This window comes from Amphibalanus amphitrite, unplaced genomic scaffold (assembly GCF_019059575.1).
Source record: "Amphibalanus amphitrite isolate SeventyFive unplaced genomic scaffold, NRLGWU_Aamphi_draft 000631F_arrow, whole genome shotgun sequence".
NCBI lineage: Eukaryota > Metazoa > Arthropoda > Thecostraca > Balanomorpha > Balanidae > Amphibalanus > Amphibalanus amphitrite.
The window spans coordinates 167,497-186,158 of NW_024882125.1; the positions used below are offsets into that span (position 1 = coordinate 167,497).

Genomic DNA, 18,662 nt, shown 5'->3' on the forward strand with positions numbered 1-18,662 from the left:
AGCCACTGCTGACCGCCCCTATCCTGATCTCTACTGCACTGGGACAAAATACTGCTGAGTGCCGTCATTGCTGAGGGCTGTACCTACCGGATAGGACCAATGGCAAGGCAAGGGTTGCACCGCGGGTTTGTCACGAATGTAGCGAAGTGAGATAGGTCATGCATGCCTTATGCATGCTGAGTAGGTACTGAGATAAACTTTGCGAAAATCTTCATTGAGCTGTGGAAGAGAGCACCAAACAATGAAACATATTTCCCTCATCTGTTATCCTGCAGGTCTTAGGCGTAAGCCACGGCATGTGAGCAGAAAGTGTTAAAATTGTAAAGATCGATGATTTTTCGAACACCTCTCGCCACTCATCCTCTTCTGGTCCATGTCTCTCGAGAGCCTCGGCGGAGGAAAGCAGTGCCAAAGCAGTGCTTTGAAAGCAGTGAAACCCGACTCAAAACATCGCGCCTTTATTTGCTAAGATTCAGATTGAATCTTACCGGATTGGACTATTGCCAACGCGCTGGCCAGAAGAAAACTACATTTTTCAATATCTATATTTTGATAACTTTTGGTATGTATGCGAAGATTTTCTTAAATTAGAATACTTGAAATTTTACAGATATTCATAGTTTTGTCACCCTGTGATATTTTGATAATTTCCATATGGTGTCTCTTTTATCAACGGCGCTCCTGTTTCATATATGACGCCAATGTCAGCTGTTCTTTTTGCAGGCAGTGAGTTGATACTAGTAGCTGATGTTCACAAAAACCAATCGAATATCGTCATATCTGCAGTTTTCCACTGCTCTTCATGAAATTCTAGTTTATAGAATACGGCATATTGGCATATGGCATTTTGGCACTTGATTTTCTTTGGATTTTCGCCATTCGATTCGCAGTCTTGGGTGGGCGGCGGGGCCTTGGGCGGCGGCTAATAACTTATACGGCCTTGGCGGCTAGCTAATGCCCTTGGGCTAATGGAGGTGTCGTGTGTTTAGTTCCAGGCCGCACCATCCAATGCCCTGTATACCGCACCATCCTGAAAAATACGATTTTTAATTGTTGATGGTAGCATAAAATAATGGCTTTCACAGTGAAGGGAAAGCATGGCCCATTGGTGGGTGCTCTTGATCAGGGCACGAGCAGCACACGCTTTCTGGTAAGTTTGCTCCGGTAGTAAAATGGGATTATGCTTTTAACAAATTTGAAGTTATTTTGGGTCAGGACTTAAAAATGGTTTGAGATGTTATGCCGAAATTCCAACGAAATCATGTTTCTGTGAAGGAGGACATATGCCAATTGCCAAGTTTCTTGTCAATAATGTAATTGGAACATGAGATATAAGAAAGGACTGAGCCTGATCAAAGTATCCATGTTTGGGGTTACATTCAGAAGTGCTTATTTTCCCACGACCACGAGACAAACAAATTTTGGATTTTTACTTTCTACGGGCAGTCGACAATTGTTGCGCATTTCACTCGCTACTTTTGCCCTGTACGATTTAACGAATTCGATTTAGACGAAGGTCTGCGACCGAAATATCATCAATTCATCAATAAATAATAATTTTCATTCCTTTTGTCCTTTTCCGAGGAGGTCATATATTCTTATGATACTTCCTACATGATAATGACACATGGGATTCCGTAGTTGTTTTGGGTTATGGCGCATAGCAGCTTGGCTTTTACATCCAGCATGCTCCAAATAGCTAACATCAAAGTTGTATAGAATTATATTCACCATATCTTATAAAAAAGGCACCTAAGGCAGCCCAAACAGTGTAATGCATGCTCATGTCACTTTCAGATCAACATTTTTTCCCAAAGATTGGTCACTTTCATGAAGACTGATTTTCAAAAACTGCTTTGGCTGCCACATATCCAGTTTTTGGATATCCAAAAAAATCCAAAAAATGGTGGATTTTTTTATGACTGCTTTGGCTGTCATATTTTTATTTGAACATGTGGGGAATGACCAGGGAATTGTTGGAAGATTTCCAGCAGCAGTAATCTCTGCTATGGTAATTGGTATATAGCTCTGTTTTTACATTTGTCTCATTCTGCTTATTAGAATGAAAGTGAAAAATTAGCCTGCGCCCCACTGGGAGTCCTGGATTTCCACGCCCTGCTGGGGGGGGGGGGGTGAACACCCCCCCCCCCCTTCTTACTCGGCTCCTGGGCCACGTAGCGATACGCAGTAGACGGCGTTCAAAAGAGCGCCAAAAATAATGAGGAAATCACTTCGATCACTTTTTGGCCAGGTCAAAGATAAGGTCACCTAAGGTCATTGAAGGCAAAATTTCGCCGATTTTCAGGTCAAATGTCGACAATTTCCAAGAAGCTAATGCATAACTCAGGAACCAATAGAGCTACAGCGCTGCGGAAAAGTGCATTCGATAGCCCTATTAACGCCCTTTCTGAGTAGTTCTCTCAGATTTGACCAAGCGTCAATGGTTTTGCCTGCAGGGGGCAAAAACTGCCAAAATAGCCGATTTTTTCGGAAACAGTTATTTCTCTAATAACTTTTGACTCAAGCATTGCACGAGCTTACTTTTACCGGCATCGTGTTCCTCTCGTCGAGACGCATCGAATGAACTATAATTTGACATTGAAGGGTCAACTTGAAAATTTGACCTCAGGTCAAGGTCATGACCTGACCGGAAAGGGTCATGTTGCATATCAGTCGATCCGTATCGTCGAGCTGAACACATCCAAGGCGTTTTCATCGCTCTAGCATGCCTCTATCAAAAGTTATTCGCGAAAAAAACTGTTCGATGCCATTCGTGACCTGAGGTGACCTCAGGGGCATAAACAGGGGTCACGGATACCATTTTCACGTTCAGTGTGTCTTATTTACTTGTAATTCAGTGTTTGGAAGTGTGTATAATGGCTTTCTTCCAAAAGAGGCTCCTTTTAATTTTCTCCCTTTGACTTATAGGTAATGGGGAGGTCGCAAAATTGACCTGACCTTAGGTCATCGACATAAAAATTCTGAGATATATATTTTCTACATACTATTGCTCTTAGCAATCGCTGAAAGTTTCCAACCGATCGGACCCTCGGTGTAGCTATGGCAGACATTGAAACTTTTTATGAGGTGAGGTCACTTCAAGTGACCTGGTGACCTGACCTTGATTAACCTTGGTCTGAAATTTTCACAACATGTGTAGAATTGATGTATGATAAGGTGTGCCAAAAACGGCGGCGCGGAGCGTTTTTGAGATGTTCGCGAAAAACCACAAGGGGGTGTTCGACCCCCCAGCACTCCGCAGGGCGCGGGTTAACCCGCGCCACGGCTGCAGAGTCAGAGTCAATGGTGGTCAGAGTCAACAGTTCCGTCTGGGGTCAGAGTCAGGGTCATTTTTGGAAGCCAGTGACAGTGTCACCAAAAATCCATTGACTTCATAGCCCTGTTTCTAGCACCAGATACAGCAACCGAAAAATGTCCCCGGCTCCAGCCCAGCCCCAGCAGGCTGCTACACCTCCACCCTGCATGGCCCCAGAGTCAGCCGGTGCAATGGTCAGCTACCCGAGAGTCCCACTCGAGGTGCAAGCAAAGCAAACATATCAATGAACACATCACCATGAAACCCACACTCTTGTAATCTCCACTTCACTCTTCATATAAAGCTCAGCAAGGTGTACCACACTGTTGACCTTGGTTGCGGTTTCGCAGGTGTTCACGGCCAACTCTGCGCAGCTGCTGACGTACCACCAGGTGGAGGTGCAGCTGACGTTTCCTCACGAGGGCTGGGTGGAGGCCGACCCGGACGAGCTGCTCTCCTCGTCGCTGCTCTGTATCGAGAAGACGGTGGAGAACCTGCGCGCTCTGGAGGTGGACGAGGCGGACATCGCCGCCATCGGTCAGTCAGTGGGGCGGCGTGTGCACCGGGCGCGCTGGCGCCGCTCAGGGGCGGGCTGAGCTCAGGTACAGGTCAGAGCTAGGTCAGTGACACACTTCTGAGGTCAGTTCATGGTCAAGTTAGGGTTAGATAAGGGTCAGACCAATAGTAAACGTTAGGGAGGCTGGGTCAGGGTCTAGTGTGGTCAAACGAGAGTTTCCGTGGCAGCCGTCTGTGAGGTCCGATCAGGGTCGGGCCGGTGACTGTCGCTCACTGACGGACTGCAGAACTTCATATTGGTTGAGAAGCTCAGGTCTTCTCTGTTACGACACGCTTTGTTATGACACGAATGACTCTTGCCCACTGAGGTTGTAGTTACAGGCCCGTTTATGTTTCACCCCTTTATCAGCACCCCGAAAAGCCATAACAGCTTCACTTCACGAAGTTCTCTGGCAGGCCCCGATTTTCCCGACTTCTGGGTCATTGACCTGACCTGGAAGGTCAACCAATGACCTAAGACCTTAAAATTGGGTGTCATCGGTCTCCTCTCGTCATGGGCAGCGCGCTCGATTTTTTCAGAAAAGCTCTAGCTCGATCAGGTGCCGAACGACAAGGGGGCTCCCCCCCCCCCCCCCCCACACACACACGTCGTAAAACGCCGCACACGGGCAAGGATTAGTGATCTGTTGCTGCTCGCCAGGGTTCAAATCAGTCAGGCTCATGGTACCTGACTGCGGTAGTAATGTTGTAAGCACGATTTCCTCTTCTACGTTTCCTTGTCAGTAACTCTCAGAAATGGTGCCATGAACTCGCACACGGGAGTGGAGCTCCCTGCATGTTCGGACGACGGCCGGCGGCGGTCGGACGTACCCACATTGTTTGTGTGGACAGCTGGTTTACGGTTTGCTGTGCTAAGTCGGACAGTTTCGCCGCCCTATGACCGCGGGTGGCCCCGGCTCAGCGGAAATGACGCTGTGGCTCGGCCTGAACGACGGCGTCTGGAGCGCATCGATTAGGGTTCTGTGACTTAGGGAACAGTCTGGACAAAGGTCATAACAATACGTGGATTGTCATCATCGGTACTCGCTATTTTCTGGTTATGGCCGAGTCTGGGCCGCTAGTCCTCTGACTAGAACCCTCCCCACTCCCAAAGTGATAGTGATTTAACCCGCGCCCCGTAGGGCTATCGGCGGACCCTACCACCCGTAGGGGAGCCGTTTCGCCCCCCCCCCTAAAATCTCGGAAATTTACCGGCCGATTTTCAAAATTCAAACGGCGTTCGATAGCCCCACCGGGGAAGTGACCAAATTTCATTGACCTAGGTCAAACTGATGACGTCACAGGTCAGGTCAAAGGTTGGATTTTCACCGTTCACAGGCATTTCTAGAAATGTGTTTTGAAATCGAGTAAATTGGTAAGTTATTGAAAACCATCGATGGTAAATTGTTCGTCAAACACATACTTTGCTATCTGAGGTCACTGATACCAGGTCAGGTCACAGAGGTCAGGTCTCTGAGGGGTCACAATATGAAAGTGTCGTGTGATGTTTTATGGTCCATTTTACATGACAAATGCAATTATGTGGGTCAGGCAGCCTTTGGGACCAGCTTAGGCCACGTTTTGGTGAAGGTCAGGTCAAGGTCAGGTCAAATTAGGTCAAATTTCAAAGTTGATATTTTTGCATAAGATGGGTATCGATTCGATGCAGCTTGTCACGGGGAGTCTAATGGTGGTCTTTGTTTTGCCCTACGTGGTCTAGAATTGCCAAAAATTGAGTTTGAGAATTTGATAATTGATGTCATCATTTTTGAACAGTTTTTTCGCTATAACTTGGCCAAAAAACGAGATATCGATCTGAAATTTGGATGTAGATAGAAGACGATGGGTACTATCACATATATTCCGGTTTTTCGAAACTCATAAAACTTTTAGATTTTTTGGCTAATATATAAAAAATGTTTATTTTTTATTTTTGGGGGGTCAAAACTCAAAATTTCAAAAATCCGAGATAGCAGTTTTGTAGTCCTTTCAATTCTACACCTTTTATGTCTTGATCATTTTTCTGTATCTTCAAAGCTGTAGGCCTGACAGCTCTGCTCGTGAAGGTCTTTTTTCGGTCGAAAATGGCAGAACATGACGTCATTCTGACATCATTTGTGGCCAACCTATCATAGCCTCTGGAAAATGTTTTGGTCACAATGTGTTAACTTGATGCCCGGAGGGGTCCTGAAAGTTTGGTGGCGATATCTGCAGCCGTTTAGGAGATATCGACGGAAAAGGACAGGGGGGGCGTTTCGGCCCCCTCCCCTACGGGGCGCGGGTTAATTATAATTACCGTTCATAATCTGTACACTTATTTTGTCTGGTTTGGCTGAAAAAGCCGATAAAACTTGCCGATGGAGAAGTTTCTTGTGAGACGATCATGGTAGGGTACCTTTGGCTAGTTTTTGCGCGAGTCTCAGCCCAGTGTGGCTAGTTCAGCGCAGTTCTCCCGCGGACATCCGGGGGACAGCCCCACGACTACCCCTGACGGGCGGCTGGGAACTGAGCCCCCTCCCCTGTCTGCAGGTATCACCAACCAGCGCGAGACGACTGTGGTGTGGGACCGCACCACGGGCCGGCCGCTGCACGCCGCCATCGTCTGGCTGGACGGCAGGACCACGCAGACCGTTCAGTCACTGCTGAGCAAGTGAGTCATAGGTCACACCGACCATATACCGTACAGACCACACATACCACATAAACCACAGACCGTACAGACTACACGACGGTCCAGTCAGTGCTGAGAATATGGTTTACAGACCATACGGACCATACGGATTGCACAGAACACACGGACCGTGCAGACCACACAGTCCGATTCCGTAAAGACCCTAAAGGCCTTACATATCACAGAGACACAGACTGCAGGCCCCTCGTTCAGCCCCAGGACGTGTCCGGACAAAGCCGCGCCAACTGTCCTGGTTGTCCGTTCGCCCCAGGTAAATCGACCCTCTGACGCCTCCTCTCTCCGCCCCAGGTGTCCGGACCGAGACAAGGACTCTCTGAAGGAGCTGTGCGGCCTGCCGATCACCTCCTACTTCAGCGCCGTCAAGCTGCGCTGGCTGCTGGACAATGTGCCGGCCGTGGCCGAGGCGCTGAGCGCCGGCACGCTCATGTTCGGCACCGTCGACACGTGGCTCGTCTGGGTACGTGCTGGTCGGGGCGCGACTGGCGGTCCGGTCTTGATTTGGTTACTACTTACTACCCAGTCTTTTATGGACGCCCAGTGTGACCACTAATTAGCTTCAGGTCATCTCTGTGAATTTCACGAGTGTCACGGCATCCAGAGCTGCTAGTAGCTACCTTTAGCCTTATTGTTCACGAGCCGCTATTCACGACTCCACTGTGCTGAGCTGGCTGTTGGTGTGTGACCGCTCTCTGCACTCTGGCCCAATGTGTGATATTCAGTCTCACCTCTGACCTCAGTCTGGCTCTTATTATGCCCGTAGCGTAACCAAATTTACACATCTGACCTCAGTCTGACCTCTGTCTGACCTCAGAACCTGACGGGCGGTGTGAACGGCGGCCTGCACATCACCGACGTCACTAACGCCTCGCGTACCATGCTCATGAACCTGGAGACGCTCCAGTGGGACGACTACCTGTGCAGGTGGGGGGCGGGTGACTCTGGTGACCGCCTGGAGACTCCCCCGCGGCACCACGGGCCAGCGGCCCGCTGAGTTCAGCGGCACCACTGAACACCTGACTCCCCCGCGGCACCACGGGCCAGCGGCCCGCTGAGCTCAGCGGCACCACTGAACACCTGACTCCTCCGCGGCACCACGGGCCAGCGTCAGTGACCCCTGACTACACTACGGGCCAGCGGCCCCTCTGACCCCTCACTTCACCACTTGCCAGCCCCTCCGACCCCTCTGACCCCTCAGTACCACTGGCCAGCCCCTTTGACCCCTCACTACACCACTGGACATCCTCACTGACCCTCAGTAGTTAGTCAGTAGTTAGTCGGATAGGAGTCAGACTGACTCATGGTCATAGACGGATGTGAGTCACGGTAACTCGTTCAGATGCTAATGAATTGTGCTGGCTGCCTGAGAGGAGGGCCCGTCAGTCCTGAGATCGGCCCCGGGTGCGGAGATCGGGCGGCGCCGCCGCTATCCACCAGAATCTCACCCGCTCTCCACGGAAGTCTGTAGGGTCCACCAGCCAGTCCAGCCCTGAGATCGGCGCCGGGTGCGGGGGTCTGGCGCTGCCCCCTCTCCACCAGAATCTAGAGTCTCACCAGAATCTCACCCGCTCTCCACGGAAGTCTGGAGGGCCCCCAGCCAGCCCTGAGTTCGGCGCCGGGTGCTACCCCTCTGACCCCCCCCCCCCCCCCCCCATGAGGTCGGAGGTCTGGCGCTGCTCCCTCTCTATGTTCGCCACGGCTTACCGACCGGTGGCCCTGCCTGCAGTGCAGTGCTGGAAATGAGGCCGCTTTCTGGTCCCGGCGTTTTATTCTCCGGGCGGGTTAATCCCGTCCAGCGTTTAGCCTTTCGGGACTCACTCAGGGTCGCGGTTGTTTTCGCCGCTCGCCCCAGTCGAGATGCAAAATTAATAGTCACATGAAGCATATTAAGGCCAGCCAAACCAGCCTAGTCTGGAGATACTGTTAAATGTATGCATATAGATGAAAGAAAAAGGTTTTGTAGACTCGATTAATTTCGAATTCGCATATTCAAAGGCCCCAAATAAACCTCGTGTGACTATCAACTTTGCATCTCGAATGGGCTGAGCGGCGAAAACAACCGCGGCTCTGAGAGGGTCCCGAAAGGCTAAGCGCTAGACGGGGCTAACCCACCCGGAGAATAAAACTCCGGGACCAGAAAGCGGCCTCATTTCCAGCACTGCTGCAGTGTGTTTATTGTAGCAGACGCTGTAACAGCCTCCTTGATTGCAGTCTGTTTTCACCACAATCAACCATGCAGCTGGCAAATAAGCCAACGCCTGACCTTGTGTCATCAATGATGCCTTTGTCTGTTTGCCATCCCAGAGCCGTAATAGCCACTTTTGTGAGAGTTCTTTATCAATTATATGAAAACCCCAGTTGTGGTCTTGGTAGCACTTCTTATCGAAATAGAACCGGTTGGTAATTTGTTATGATGCTGATCACTGAGCTGTGTCGCAAATGGCTGCTGACAGCACTCTGACCGTGTACCGCAGAGGGCTGGTGACATTACGCTGACCGTGTACTGCAGAGGGCTGGTGACATTACGCTGACCGTGTACCGCAGAGGGCTGGTGACATTACGCTGGCCGTGTACTGCAGAGGGCTGGTGACATTACGCTGACCGTGTACTGCAGAGGGCTGGTGACATTACGCTGACCGTGTACTGCAGAGGGCTGGTGACATTACGCTGACCGTGTACCGCAGAGGGCTGGTGACATTACGCTGACCGTGTACTGCAGAGGGCTGGTGACATTACGCTGACCGTGTACTGCAGAGGGCTGGTGACATTACGCTGACCGTGTACTGCAGAGGGCTGGTGACATTACGCTGACCGTATACTGCAGAGGGCTGGTGACATTACGCTGACCGTGTACTGCAGAGGGCTGGTGACATTACGCTGACCGTGTACTGCAGAGGGCTGGTGACATTACGCTGACCGTGTACTGCAGAGGGCTGGTGACATTACGTTGACCGTGTACTGCAGAGGGCTGGTGACATTACGCTGACCGTGTACCGCAGAGGGCTGGTGACATTACGCTGACCGTGTACTGCAGAGGGCTGGTGACATTACGCTGACCGTGTACTGCAGAGGGCTGGTGACATTACGCTGACCGTGTACTGCAGAGGGCTGGTGATATTACGCTGACCGTGTACTGCAGAGGGCTGGTGACATTACGCTGACCGTGTGCTGCAGGTTCTTTGACATCCCGCGATCGGTGCTTCCGGAGATCAGGAGCTCATCGGAGGTGTACGGACACCTCGTCTCGGGCGCGCTCAAAGGCGTGCCCATCGCAGGAGTAAGTGGCCCACTCGCCTCCCCCGCTCTTTCGGACGTGCTTTTCTTTCGTCCCTTTCTGCTGTGTCGGTATCGCGTTTCTTATCTTTCGTAGAATTGTTGTTCGCTCTTTTGTAGTACATCCTCATGATTCAATTGCCTTCCATCGGATACATTTCCGTATTTTGTTCTACCCTCTGCACAACGCACCTCAATACACGGAGTGCCCCACCTGAGAATAACGCCCCCTGCTGGCTGCTGCTTGTGTCTCCTCACCGAAATTTATTTTCGTCTCTGTGAATCATTATAGCCCTCCTGATTTGGGTAGCCCAGTCTGACCTGTGTGACTTTCGACCGTTGACCTGTGTGCCTCCCCCGCTGATCAGTGATCTGAGCCCTCCCTCGCTGACCTCCCCCCCCCCCCCCCCGCCGCAGATCCTGGGTGACCAGCAGGCGGCGCTGGTGGGACAGGCCTGTCTGCAGCAGGGAATGGCCAAAAACACGTACGGCACCGGCTGCTTCCTCCTCTACAACACCGGCTGCAAGGTGCGCACTCCCGGCCGCCGGACGAACTGCAGCGCCCTCTCAACAGATCTAACAGAGCCCGACCCGGTCTTTAAAAACACATTATTAGGTTTCAGTATCGTAAGCCCAGGCTTCAATGTGAAATTCACTTGATTCTGGATTGATCTGTTAAAAGTTCGGATAAACATAGGAAATCAAGGTGCTTCTAGTATATTGTAAAGTTGAGTTTGTTATTTATATTGCCGCTAATGGTTTAACCCGCGCCCTGATGGGGTCTGCCGAGCAACGCGGTCTGATGGGGGGAGGCATTTTGCCCCCCCCCCCCCGCCCCCCCTAAGATCTCGAGAACCACGCAACATAGCGACAAGCGGCAAACGGCGTTGGATAGTCCCAACGGGGAACTACCTTATGACCCAATTTCATTGACCTCGGTCTAACCGATGACGTCACAGGTCAGGTCAAAGGTCGATTTTTCACCATTTACAGGCATTTCAAGAAATGCGTTGTAAAATCGAGTAAAATGCATTTCATTGAAAATCATCGATGGGGAAATGTTCGTCAAACACATATTTTGCTATTTGAGGTCACTGATACCAGGTCAGGTCACAGAGGTCAGGTCACTGAGGGTCACAAATTTAAAATATCATGTGATGCATGTTTTATGGTCCATTTTATATGCCAAATGCGATTATGTGGGACAGGCAGCCCTTGGGGTCAGTTGAGATTATGTTTTGGTGAAGGTCAGGTCAAGGTCAGGTCAAATTAGGTCAATTTCAAAGTTGATATTTTTGCTTAAAATGGGTATCGATTCGATGCAGCTCGTCACGGGGAGTTCAATGGTGGTCTTTGTTTTGCGCTACGTGCTCTAGAATTGCTAGAAATTTAGTTCAAAATTTGACGTCATCAATTTTGAACCGTTTTTTCGCTATAACTTGGCCAAAAAAAGAGGTATCGATCTAAAATTTGGTATGTATATCGAAGAGCGCAGGAACTATCACATATGTTCCGGTTTTTTCGAAACTCGATTTTTTGTGAATTTTTTTATTAGTTTTTCTTGGATTTTTGGGGTGAAAATCCAAAAATTTTGAAAATCCGAAATAGCAGTTTTGTAGCGCCGTCTTTTCTCTACACAACCACATAAAGAACTTTAAAATTGCTTGTTAACTGTAGATTTGGTGAGCGTTTCAAGATGTCATGTTTTTTGCCCATTTTTACTCGAACATGACCTCAGTTTGACCTCAATAACTCCTGACCCAAGGTGACTTGTGACTTGAAATTTTGTGTGAAGGTGTCAAATTGATGCCCGGGAAGGTACCCAAAATTTGGCGGCGCTGCGCGCCGCCGTTTTCTCGCTATTTAAGAAAAATCACAGGAGGGGGCCAAAATGCCCCCCCCCCCCATCAGGGCGTGGGTTAAGACAGAGATGCCATGGACGAGCGGCGCCCCCTGTCAGATCTAACGGAGCGGACACCGGTGACGGGACACATGCAAAACGACACACAGTGCTGTCAGCTGACAGTCCGTCCTCCTGTGTGTGCTGCAGATCGTCCAGTCGACGCACGGCCTTCTGACCACGGTCGGCTACCAGCTGGGGCCGCGCGCGCCCGTCACATACGCCCTGGAGGGGTCGGTAGCGATCGCCGGCGCGGCTATCAGGTGAGGGCGCGGCTTCCGACACCGCCCGGCGGCCGCCGCCGGTCCGAGGGACGGGCTGAGAGCGGGGACTGGTGGGGATTAGAGAGGAGTGGGGATGCCGGACAGTCAGTGGCTGTGTGATAATCTGAACATGTGACCGGACTGATGTCGGTTAACGAATCATTCCTTCTTTCTGTCAGTCTGGGGTGGAGTGGGGGCTGTTTGTGAGTTGATTAGAGACTGACTGGCAGGCCTGTCCTCGTCTTGGGTCTCACAGGTGGCTGCGGGACAACCTGGGCCTGATCTCGGACTGACACTGTCTGTCTGTCTGACTGTTTGTGTGTCTGTCTGTGTGTTACAGGTGGCTGCGGGACAACCTGGGCCTGATCTCGGACTGACACTGTCTGTCTGTCTGACTGTTTGTGTGTCTGTCTGTGTGTTACAGGTGGCTGCGGGACAACCTGGGTCTCATCTCTGACTACTCGGAGGTGGAGACGCTGTCCCGGAAGGTGTGCGACACGGGCGGAGTCTACTTTGTGCCGGCCTTCACGGGCCTGTTTGCGCCTCACTGGGACGCCACGGCGCGCGGGTGAGTGTCCCGCGCCGCGGCCAGCCCCCGAGGACGGGTCGGTGGTCGGTGGGACCGGTCGGTGGTCGGTGGAACCGGTCGGTGGTCGGTGGAACCGGTCGGTGGTCGGTGGGACGGGTCGGTGGTCGGTGGGACCGGTCGGTGGTCTGTCAGTGTGTCCATTAGACTGTATGTAGTCTCATTGTGTGCTGAGATTTGGCCCTCTGTTTTTTCTCCAGGACCATCTGCGGGTTAACTCAGTTCAGCACCAAGGAGCATATCTGCCGGGCGGCGCTGGAGGCCATCAGCTTCCAGGTACGCTGCGTCCGCTGCAGACTGTTCACAGTTCACTAAACTGCACACACTGAGAGTCGCGCTCACAGGTCAACGAGCCGGGATCATAGCTCATCACTGCATCCGCTAAGTCCATGGGTACTGCCATAGGTACTGCCAGCTGGTCTCACAACTTTCCCTGTGAGACCCCCCCCCCCCCCCCAAACACACACACACACATACCGACGCTGTGTGACCGTGTGTTCTCTCCGACAGACCCGTGAGATCCTGGACGCCATGAACCGCGACTCGGGTCTGCCGCTGCGGCGACTTCAGGTGGACGGCGGTGGCACCGCCAACGGGCTGCTGATGCAGCTGCAGGCAGACCTGCTCGGCATTACTGTCGGTGAGTACCGGCCGCGCGCCGGTGGCGTTCTGTGACGCGGCGGCGGCAATCAGTGGTGCGCCCAGCAGTCAGATGGCCTAGCCGTTGAGCCGATCCATTACTTTCTCTAATCATGATCCTCCTGCGAGTTATGTGCCCTCTTAGCTGCGGTGTCGTCAAGGATGTCGCTGTTTCAAATTTGTCACGATCACCAGCCTGTTTTTGTCGTGGTATCTGTTATCGAATAGTCGTATCCTGTCACTGATTTCTACCTCATAATACCGCAAAACTTAATGTGCCCCCCCCCCCCCATGTTTCATGTTCGGTTTTCTGCCGTCTCGGTGGCCAACTGCGCGACACTAATGCGGAACCCTCTACTTAATCTACGCTCTGCTCGCTGTGCCGACTCTGCTCGCTCTTCTCTGCTCCCTGACTCTACCTGATCGTTTGGCAGTCCTATGTTCGCTGACCTGGTACCTTCTGCCCGAAGCTCCCTCGGTTACCTGCTGTCAATGCCGGAGACGACAGCGCTGGGCGCTGCTCGCTGTAATCTGCTCGCTGACGTGACGCGCTGTGCTCTCCGTACCCTCTGCTCGCTGTACTACACTCTGTCCCCGCCCGCAGTCCGTCCCACGATGCCGGAGACGACCGCCCTGGGCGCGGCGATGGCGGCCGGCGCCGCCGACGGAGTCTCTGTATGGAGTCTGAGCTCGGACGAGCTGAGCCATGGCGCCAGCGACACCTTCCAGCCGCAGATCGGCGACGACGGTACGTACCACTGGGGCGCCCCGCCACACCAGTGGGCGCTGGACAGGGGCATTGATAAACCTCATTGTTGTTAAGGCTCTCTTGAGGACGTTAATTCATACAAACGAACTGCCGTACGCATGTTTGGCTGTTGGCGTTATTTTTTAGGAACCTGAATGCCGGCTTAAAGGGACCCTCCCACCTTCAAAAAAGTTTATGAATTGGCATGAAAGTGATGTCGCTCGGTTCAGAAAGAGCGAAAACGAATATCTACCAAATTTCACCGAAAAATATTCACCGGTTTTCAAGATATTAGACTTTTACTTTTGTTTACTTTTTGGGATCTCCGCTGTTCCTAGCGACTTTATTTAAAAGTGCGGCATTTGTTGCGCGCAACGCAGCATATACCACCGCGTGCTACAAAACGTTTTAGTCAAACATTTAACGGACGTTCGAAAGCCTGATGACGTCATCAGATTCCCGTAATGGTTAAGAGATAGGGACCACGCTGGTCCCACCCTGCAAGTAAAGGGAAGAAATTTCTTGAACACCATAAAGCTGCGGGGGTTGCGACCAGGATAAATGGTGGTTTCTGAGCCTGGCCGCAAACTTGGCTATCTCAACTCAAAACTAATGTTAAGGTGGGAGGGTCCCTTTAATGCTGGGCTCACCATGCCACAGTGACCACGTGGGGTCGCACAATTTCTCGTTTCGGCGTGTTCTATGGCATGGCGTTCGACGCGGTTCATGCTGGCCCCTCTGAATGCCCAGCTGTTTTTTTTTCATGTAGGGCATTCATAACTCGCACCTGCAACCCTCGCACACTGCTCTCGAAACGCAGCGGGAACATGCTTGAAATTTCAACTCTTGTGTGCTGCAGCACCTCTTCTCCCATATTAGATTGAGATTTCGACAATATCGCGAACATAGCTCGAAAGCTATGTAGTCACTCAGAAATCATAACGAAGATGCACAGTGCTCCACACCTAAGACTGATCCCGTCACTGACATCCGTCCTCCCTCCCCGCTGACCGACCGACTGGTGCGACTATTTCAGAGCGGGACCTGCGGTTCGACCGCTGGCAGGAGGCGGTGCGCCGCAGTCGCGGCTGGGAGCCAGAGACCGAGCCGGCCAAGCTGCCAGGTACGCAGTAGCGCCGCCGCTGGCCGAGCGTAGTGACGCCAGGCGCGCGTCTAAGGGTGCGGCGCGGCCCGCCAACGGCCCGGGGCCGGTGTGTGAGTGGCGCGGCTGAAAGTCGTCGGGCGGGCAGCGGTCGCCGGCGGGCAGCCGGCCATTGCTGCCCTCCTGTCTGGTGTAAAACAGCAGATTACTCAGATAGTGCCATATCGTATAATCGTGATCCCGAAGGGATTTCAGAGGCATTCCTGACACGCATGGCCTTCTATATTGTACAAACTCAGTGGAATAACCGCCAATGCAATATGCAATACCTTTTCTACCCATATTGTTGTGCCTCTTATACTGGTGCCTTGATCGCGTTCTGACGGGATTGTCGCTCTATGGACGTCGCTTTGGTGGTCAGTTATTGATCGTGATTGGTCGGCTGTCGATGATATTATCTTATTGGGCATTTGATTAAATATATTTTGTAGTCTTATTTTGTTTTTGTTGTTTTCTCCCGGAGCAGTTTTGTATTGTTCATTAGCTTCCAAGATTACTGTTAGCTTCCACGAAGTCGATAGGATTTTTTACCTTAGTAGGTGCTTGCTGTGATTTTCTTCAACGTTCAGCCCAGGATTCGCATCAGTAAGAGAAACCACCGTCTATGATATGCCCTGGGGCTGGATCTGACCTGAATCCAGGTAACACTGGGATGGTGTCCATAAATATCTGCGAAAAACATTTGATTGCGTCAGCGAGTTTCGCTTCAAAACACATACGAAGAGAGTCTCCATTCTGGTAGAGGCGCGGAGAGAGCAAAGGGATCTCTGAGACGGTTGAAGGGTGACGTAGAGATGGGCCGGCTGCCACTGGTGTATGAGATGAGACGGGAAACCGGGGTGACGGAGTCGGTAATGACGATTGACGGGATGTCTGGCGACTGCTTTGCCCGCTGACATCTGTGAATTGAGGAGGGAGCGCAGGGGCGATGGAGTGGCGTCCCAGCTGCCGATAAATCGGCGGCAGCTGGGAGCAGTGGTTCCGGTTGCAGTTGTCCGGTCAGTCGGGGATGCCGGTTACCGCTTCTCCTGCGCAGCCGCGGGACTGTCCGTCAAGGAGTTCGGTACCCGTGCAGGGACGTTTTACGTGGACTTTGGACGCTCGACTTGCGGTCCGCTCGTAAACGGAATTTCCCGATCGGGCGGTAGAGGTCAGCGGTGGCACGATGAACTCTGCCTCAGGCCGAATCTAGGCCGGGAAATCCGCCGGCTCGGAACACTCGTACACAATGTTGAGAAGGAAAATACATCCTTCAACTAGGCAATTCCTCAGCTGACTAGGTTGTCATGACATGTAGCAATCTTGGTGATGACCGTGATGTTTAATTATCCGTGACATTAATGTGTGGTTGTGCTGTTCTATTTCGTGCCTGAATGACTGTGGCTAAGACTTGTGCCCTCCATGTTACTGTTCTTGTGACTGCGTTATTCAATATATAGGTACGATGCGACTGTATCAGCTGTTGCGTGCTATAATGATCATGTTGTGGCCGCATGGTGCAGCATTATGACCGTGTGCCCGTGTGGCTCTGCCCCCTGTTCGCAGACGCGCGCCACCGGCTCCTGTCGTCGCTGCCGCCCGTCTGGTTCGCCGTCTCGTCGATCCTGCTGCTGCTGCTGGCCAGGGAGCTCAGATGACGTCACACTGCAGCTAGCTGCCGTCCTACAAGTCACTGACGCCACTGCCCCGAGCTGTTCAAAGGTCCACTGACGTCGCTCGGACTGTGCCTTTAGTCTGGCCTCAGCAGACGTCGCCTACGGCTCCGCCTCGAGCATCGAACGCCGCTGATGTGATATCCCTCGAATGGCTGTCTCGTCCACATGTGAGTGCTAGTCGCCCGTCGAACTCATGTGGCTACCCGGTGTCAGTGGGCCACGGAGGGCGTTTTCGCCCGCGATATACGATCGTCAGGGGACTTATTGAGCGCAGCTGCGAGGGACTGCGGGTGGGCGGAGGGACCGCCGGACTGCCTGACGGTACGTATACCGCGCCCGTCGGACCCGCGTACCCGGTCTGGGGACGGGATTTTGATGCAGTTTGTGTAGTGCTGGCTGATATAGTTTCTAGTCTGTGTAGTCTGTTCCAAGTGCCGGCCGGTCGCACCGGCACCGGCTCTTCCTGAGTATTGTCTTTATTGGGCCAGTGATGCATCCGATTGCTCGGCCAGAGAAAGTGATTCGAATATCGTCTTTGGCCGTTGGTGTGTCACCGAACGGACAGCCACGCACGGAGGCTTCGCTTATGACGACCTAGAATGTGCATTGTGCAATAATCCTATGTCAGTTGCTCAATCTGTTCCATTAGAGCTTGACATGATGATGATGGGCAGGTGACACGGTGATCTTGCGTGACGTGACTATCGTGAGTGAAACATTAGTTGAGAATAAATAAAGTACGCAGTGATCGCAGTGGTGAATAAAACGAGAATCGGGAGTGTGCGGCTAGAAGGATGTGTCATCGGAGAGTAAACGGGAGTTTGAACCCTCCTCTCGGGGCCTCAGCAAGTTTGCAAGCGCATCGGACGACTAGCCTCACTCATGCCTCCGGCCAGTTTCGTCAGTTTTTGAACCAGGTCGTCAATATACTAGACTATATATAACAAATATTGTTTTAGAGTTGATGTTTGGGGAGTCTGTCTGCAACAGGAGCGATTGCCCCGAGAGGTAGGGAAGCATGTTGATGTTGGGCCTGACGAGACCCCGCCCCGCCGAGGGCGTGCCCCTGGCGGGCACGGGTAATACCAGAGTCGGAAATTCCGAATACATTTGTGTGAAGCATTATGAAAAAAAACTATTTTTAATCCCTTAAATACTATTGAGAGTTGTGATGGATATGGTTACTATATCTGTGCTTAGAATACGCAGAAAATATAGATTATGAATAATTATTCACCACATACTTGATCGAAATAATTTAATTAGTAGCTACAACTTCTAATCAAACGAATCTTTTGCGCTGTTTATGTATCAAATAGTGCGGCAAATACTACAATTTCAACGCAAAAAAAACGGTAATTTGTTTTGCATAGGGCAAACAATATCATTATTGACAATCAGATTGACAATAGGTAGTATGCTATATTTTTAGGTTCTATTTTTCAAAGATTAATATAATCAGTATAATGGCTGTGCCTCCAGCAATATGTATTGCCGGCTGCCGCTGTTTCATTTATTCTGTCCTGGTCCTGAATCCTCTTCATTATCTACTCCCTGATCGGTCTTTTCTTCACCTCATTTTCTTACCATGCACTGCACTTCTGCAGGATCACCTTCATCCCTAAACCCCAACAAACCATACTTTATTGTTGAGGCTTAGTAGAGTAGGTATAGTTCTTTTTTCAAGTTCAACCCTCACTGCAACTGTAATCGTCTCTTTGAACATAGCACGAGAATTGCTAGCTCAAGCTGAATTACTAAGAAAACTGACTGGTGCACATTTATTTCGCGGACGATTAATTTTATTCAAAATTATTTCCTACTGACTCTTCATTCCCAGATTCCTAGCTCTTAGCTCTTAGTTGCCTAATAATTT

The 18,662-nt window shown here is 51.3% G+C and overlaps 1 protein-coding gene across 1 annotated transcript; it reads left to right on the forward strand.

Annotated features, from left to right (window-relative positions):
• The first annotated feature begins 817 nt into the window (after window positions 1–817).
• LOC122363631 (glycerol kinase-like) lies at window positions 818–17,731 on the forward strand. The gene is made up of 14 exons (XM_043333133.1): window positions 818–1,150; window positions 3,667–3,853; window positions 6,401–6,521; window positions 6,852–7,020; window positions 7,375–7,484; window positions 9,735–9,837; window positions 10,251–10,361; window positions 11,884–11,996; window positions 12,421–12,564; window positions 12,783–12,858; window positions 13,093–13,222; window positions 13,826–13,969; window positions 15,006–15,092; window positions 16,677–17,731. The coding sequence occupies exons 1-14, from the start codon at window positions 1,073–1,075 to the stop codon at window positions 16,766–16,768; spliced, it is 1,665 nt and encodes a 554-aa protein (XP_043189068.1). The 5' UTR covers window positions 818–1,072; the 3' UTR covers window positions 16,769–17,731.
• Window positions 17,732–18,662: the final 931 nt, after the last annotated feature.

Bases quoted from the DNA above. Each gene is read 5' to 3' on its own strand.
- LOC122363631 (XM_043333133.1), top strand. From the start codon at position 1,073: ATGGCTTTCACAGTGAAGGGAAAGCATGGCCCATTGGTGGGTGCTCTT. The intron at 12,859-13,092 runs GTACGCTGCGTC...TCTCTCCGACAG, and splicing joins TGGAGGCCATCAGCTTCCAG to ACCCGTGAGATCCTGGACGC. The intron at 15,093-16,676 runs GTACGCAGTAGC...CCCTGTTCGCAG, and splicing joins CGAGCCGGCCAAGCTGCCAG to ACGCGCGCCACCGGCTCCTG.